The 5,822-nt window shown below is 34.8% G+C and overlaps 1 protein-coding gene across 1 annotated transcript; it reads left to right on the top strand.

Moving 5' to 3' along the window:
- The first annotated feature begins 360 nt into the window (after positions 1 to 360).
- LOC145058079 (ankyrin repeat-containing protein At5g02620-like) lies at positions 361 to 4,046 on the top strand. The gene is made up of 4 exons (XM_079006001.1): positions 361 to 635; positions 903 to 1,264; positions 1,804 to 2,213; positions 2,763 to 4,046. Exons 2-4 carry the CDS (start codon positions 934 to 936, stop codon positions 3,639 to 3,641), a joined length of 1,620 nt encoding a protein of 539 aa, XP_078862127.1. The 5' UTR covers positions 361 to 635; positions 903 to 933; the 3' UTR covers positions 3,642 to 4,046.
- The last annotated feature ends 1,776 nt before the right edge of the window (positions 4,047 to 5,822 follow it).

Below are 5,822 nucleotides of genomic sequence, written 5' to 3'. Positions count from 1 at the left end.
GTTTTGTCTTAAAATTAACCAAGTCGAATTAGATTGAAAATTTGGTTTAATTTATAATTATCTCTTAAATTTTCGGTTCCGTTCCGGATAAAACCCAAACCATGTGGGACCGAATATAGAAGTGTTTAGAACCGAGGACAGTCCCATTTGTGTGTACGATGGTTTGGTTTGATACAATATCGGGTTCGACTCGGTTCGGTTCTGGTGTCGGACCGAATCCGTCCAAATGGTTTTTTTGGTCATTCATGGTTAAAGGAACATTCAAGAGGTTTCACGAAATAGTCAAATCATAAGCAAGAAAAAACGAATATTAGGATTCAGAACATCCATGAGACCACCACCACATAAAGAATGCGTATGATTGCTTAATGTCTATTTTCTATTAAACCCCACTTTTTTCTTCCCCAATCCTTTGAAATTACTACACTTACTTTTACTTGCTTGTCTTCATTTTCAACCAATTAATCCAATAATAATCCACCTCTCGTCTCTCTGATTCTTCTGCCCTTCAATCATTCTCCCCAGTGTCTTGCTGGCTCTGCTCATTTGTCCCTCAGAGATTCTAATTCTGTATGCGATTTCCAATATGGTTTGAGTGATCCAGTCATCAACAAAATCTGTTCTTCAAAACCCAGGTAGGGATTTAAGTTTTAATGATTTATAAATCAGTTTTTGATATCTGTCGCCCAATACGTTGCTTCTTCTCTCAAGTTAGGTTAGTTTTGACCTTTTCCCCTCTGGTTCGGATCAATTTCTAAGTTATGATCGACGAATTCTTCATTATTAAAAACGATTAACGAGCACAACAGCTGTTAATTGAACTAAACAGCTTAAGCCCATCTGAAAATTGTGATTGATATGGGTTTATTTCATAACTTATTAAAGTTGGATTTTTTCTTCAGGATACGACGATTTTGATTATAATTCAATCAGATGGATTCTCCGGTGGCCGGAAACCGCCATCAGAGCTTAAGCAGAACTAGAACAATGGAGAAAAAAGATGATACATCGTTACATATTGCAATTAGAGCAGGGGATATAAATTCAGCTTTGGAAATCTTAAGCAGCACAGATGAACAGAAATTGAATGAATTGTTGTCGAAGACCAATCATTCAGGCGAAACCCCTCTTTATGTTGCAGCTGAATACGGTTGTGTTGATTTGGTGAGAGAGATGATGAAGTATTACGACCTTGAGGCAGCTGGTATCAAGGCCAAAAGTGGGTTCGATGCCTTCCATATCGCAACCAAACAAGGAGATCTTGGTATGAATTCGAATTCAAGCTCTTGTTAGTTGTTTTCTCTTTTAAATTCTCTCGTTTATCGTTGATCGTTAAGGTCAAATCCATTTAAATTGAGCTGAGAATTTATGTATTACTATATTAGTTCTTGAGAAAAAAACCCGAATCCCATCGAATAGTATAACAAATATAATTAAAAATATAGAATCTTTGGATTATAAGAAGATCAACACCCAATCTTGAATTCAGAAAGTAATAAGTTTGACCTAAAAAAGTCAAAGTAGTAACATTTTCTTGGGATTGGTACGAATTCTTTATAACCTAAGCTACGAACCTAGCATGAGGAGCTATTTGGCTTGAATAATAATCGGAGTCAGAACCAGATAATCTGGGCTAATTAGGTAATTTTACATTTATCTTAATATAACCACGTGTTAATTTGAAAATTACCGGTGATAATCATAATACCACGTAGCCCAAAACATAATGTAATTTTACCTTTATCACGCTACAACAAATGTGATTCTTCAAACATTAAATCCGATTTACTTATTTCTTTTCAGAGGTATTAAAAGTTCTTATGGAAGCACAACCCGAGCTTTCAATGACATTCGATCAAACAAACACAACCGCATTACACACAGCTTGTGAACAAGGTCATATCGAGGTGGTGAAGTTTCTTTTAGAAAAAAATAGCACCATGGCTACAATAGCAAAAAGCAACCTTAAAACAGCTTTACATTCATGTGCAAGAAAAGGCCATTTGGAAGTGATGAAAGCTCTTTTGGAAAAAGTGCCTGAAATTGCGACTAGAGCCGATAAAAAGGGACAAACGGCTCTTCATATGGCTGCTAAAGGACAAAATGTTGAGATTATTAATGAACTTGTTGCGATTGATAATGGATTGATAAACATGGTTGATAAAAAGGAGAACACTGCGTTGCATATAGCTACACGAAAGGGTCGCAAAGAGGTACGTAGGGTTTTTGATTTATCTTCGAGATAGTTGACTTTGACTTTTGAGGTCAAGATACTAGTATGATTTCTTATAAGTTTAGCATTAAAATTTGTCAAGGTGTAGGTTTTTCTTTGATTTTTACTGTAGTATTGATAATTTTTTCAACAAGTGACAAAATTTACACACACTTCCATTTGTAGATTGTTCTAAAGATTTTCATACTCTTGTTTCAAGAAAGCCGACTTTGACTTTTGAGGTCAAAGTGCTAGTTTTAGGGTCCAATTGTACTTGGATATTCTTATAAGTAAAATAAAACACAAACATTTTTCTCTTTATAGGTTTATGTTATCAAGCTTACTGTAGTATCATAATTTTCTCAAAAAGTGGAAGATTTTCACTAAATTTTGACTTTAAAAGGTGGTGTTTTGACCCCTAACCAAGAACTCGTAAATACTTCTTCATTTACAGATGTTCTAAAGATTTTCAAACTTTTGTTCAATAAAGTTGACTTTGACTTTTGAGGACAAAATTCACAACAACTCATCTACATTGCTTCATTTGCAGATTGTTCTAGCATTACTAAACCACAAAGAAATAATCAACAAAAACACAGTCAACAAATCTGACGAAACTGCCCTCGATACAGCCGAAAAATTACGCCGACCCGAAATCGCGACAATTTTACGCGAACACGGATTCGTGAATTCAAAATCAATGAAAAAAACCGCGCCATTGACCTCAACTGCTCGCGAACTAAAACAAACCGTAAGCGACATCAAACACGAAGTGCATGACCAACTTGCGCACACCCTCAAAACTCACAAAAGAGTCAAAGGAATCGGAAAACGCATCAACAAAATGCACCACGAAAGCCTAAACAACGCGATAAATTCAACAACCGTTGTCGCCGTCTTAATCGCTACAGTCACTTTTGCAGCCATATACCAATTACCCGGTCAATACGTTGATGATTCAAACCATATCCCTAAGGGTTTCACTTTGGGTGAAGGAAACATTGCTTCGAGTCCCGAGTTTATTGTTTTCTTGCTTTTTGACTCGCTTGCTTTGTTTATATCACTGGCGGTGGTGGTGGTTCAGACCTCGATAGTGGTGGTGGAGCGGCGGGCGAAAAAGCAGGTGATGGCGATTATTAATAAGTTGATGTGGTTGGCGTGTGTTTTTGTGTCGATCGCGTTTCTTGCGCTTTCGTTTATTGTTGTTGGAAATGAGAAGTGGTTGGCGGTTGGTGTCACGGTTATTGGGTCGTTGACTTTAGCTTCGACTTTAGGGACGATGTGTTATTGGGTGATTATGCATCGGATTGAGGCTAATAATTTGAGAAGTATCCGTCGGTCTGCGAGGAGTAGTAAGTCGCTTTCGGGATCCGTGTCCGGAGAGTCGGATTCGGAGAACGATGACTTCAAGAAACTGTACGCAATCTAAAAGCAACAGCAACAATAACAACAACAATAACAACAGCAACAACACCCCAGTCCCGTTAGAATGGGGTAGGGGAGGTGAGATGTAGGCGGTCAGTACCTGAGAGTATGACTGCTTACGTATATGACCACCATGGTGGTATTATTATTATTATTATAGTGTAAATGGAAATAAAATATTGGATTTTGCGAGAATAAATGATTTTGGGAAAAAATTGTTTTGTTTTTGCGAAGTCGAGTGTTCTTTTCGTATTTTAATAGGTACGGTGTTTAGTTTAGGAAAAACCGATTGCTATTATGGTTATATTTTTGCAATTTATTTTGCTACTTGTATTGAACCAGCTACGGGGTCGTATGTATATATATTTGCAAGTGATAATGTGATATGTAAAATAGTGGAGTTGTCATATACTCATATATGTCTTTGGAGCCCTTTTTTTGTGCATTAGTTGCTGAATTTTAGCTTTTTTTATGCATCAATGGTTGTAGGGTGTCTCGGATGTGATAGGAATCTCGGAGTTGAATCATGCTAAGTGTTCATCAAATGCGTCAATCTAACATTTTATTTTTCTTGTCTAAAGACGTAACATATATGATTCTTCCGAAAAACGACTAAAACAAATTAATTTTTGCCGCATGATATAAACTACAAAAACATTATTAGAAATTGACGATGATCATACATCTTTAACCCAAAACCAAAATTTCACCGTTCTTGGTGTAAAATTATGCTGAACATTTTTTCTCATTATTATTATTATTTTCTATACATATGATGTGGTGTGGTGAAGATATAATATCAAATATGTTGCTAGAGTATCTCTAATGAGAAGTTTTTGAAAGGTTGAATATTAGGAATCGACCTCAATTGGTGTTTTTATTTTTTACCATTTCCTTTTGGGCATTTTTATTGTACAAAATTTTTTTTGGCTCAATTTTAACACAATCAACCATCTTTATTTAATAATGTTTCATTTTACTCCCTTCGTATATTTGTCATTTAAAGCTTTATTGACTAAATACTTTTTTTTAAAAAAAAAAATTGATCTCCAACATTAATTACACATATCGTGGTTAGTTTAACGACATACTAATATAATCTCTTCTACATATACACTTGGCATACTAATATGAGCAAATTCAAACACATACTTATTTTGGACTCTTGAGGTTCAAAGAATCTTTCATGAAACCAAAATCCGTAATTTTTTTTTAATATAAAGATCGAAAAAAACCCGAATCGAACCATTGATGTAAGTTAGTTGATCAAAAGCCGAATTCTTTTGTTTCGGTTCAATTTTAGTAAAAAAACAAAATCATGAATATCCCTAGATGTCTAGAGTTCACCATAATATCTAAATCTCAAACCCATCATGGGATAGTTGGTGGGCACAGAACATAATACAAGCAATGTTTCTAACAATTTAAACATTTTTCCTAATTAGACACCACATGCATTTGTCCACACTCTTTATTGTGCATTGGATAATACAACGATACGAACACAAAGTATGACGGATCCATAAAGTTATTTTGTTGGGCATTAGGGAAGTTAGTTATGTATTAAAAAGTAACGAGTTAAATTTGAGTGGGACATACATTTAATGGTTCATATTTTTTGTAGTATTTCGAGGATATATATTTATATATGCCATTTTACTACAATTAGATAAATTTATAGAAGTATATATACATTTACTATATGCTGATATACTTGTCTTGAACACATGTCATCAACAACTCTAACCACTCGAGCTCGAATTATTGAATCATATATGTGACACCTCCCCTATTTACCTTCACTTAGATCCGCCCAAAATGCGGAGAATGTTCGGGGGTTTTGGGTTTGGGTTAACCCTATGCTAATAAAATTTTGATGAGAATGATTGTTGGATGAGTGCATAAGTAACACATCAAGAAAAACACGATCAATAAACAACAATTAATTATTGATATTTTGATTAGGTGATTGTTAATCATATTTTTATAAGATGTCCAAACCAGCATAGTTGCCTAAGTTTAATTATGTCTTGTTGACTCGGTAACAACTCTCACTTTCTTTTTTAGGTCATTCTTGTCACCTATTAACCCAAATTAAAATCTTGTAAAAGGTTTTTTAAACCTTGTACAATACTATACAATATTCTAAAGTTCTTTAGTATCTTTCTAAGCTTTGTGGAAGTGG

This window comes from Lactuca serriola, chromosome 6 (genome assembly GCF_051521515.1).
Source record: "Lactuca serriola cultivar US96UC23 chromosome 6, Lser_US96UC23_V15, whole genome shotgun sequence".
Lineage (NCBI taxonomy): Eukaryota > Viridiplantae > Streptophyta > Magnoliopsida > Asterales > Asteraceae > Lactuca > Lactuca serriola.
This window is presented reverse-complemented; position numbering and strand designations above follow the sequence as displayed.

What these genes read in the sequence shown, in the direction of transcription:
- LOC145058079 (XM_079006001.1), top strand. Translation starts at nt 934, where the DNA reads ATGGATTCTCCGGTGGCCGGAAACCGCCATCAGAGCTTAAGCAGAACT. An exon ending in AACCAAACAAGGAGATCTTG is followed by an intron (nt 1,265 to 1,803) that starts GTATGAATTCGA and finishes ATTTCTTTTCAG; the next exon opens with AGGTATTAAAAGTTCTTATG. An exon ending in CACGAAAGGGTCGCAAAGAG is followed by an intron (nt 2,214 to 2,762) that starts GTACGTAGGGTT and finishes CTTCATTTGCAG; the next exon opens with ATTGTTCTAGCATTACTAAA.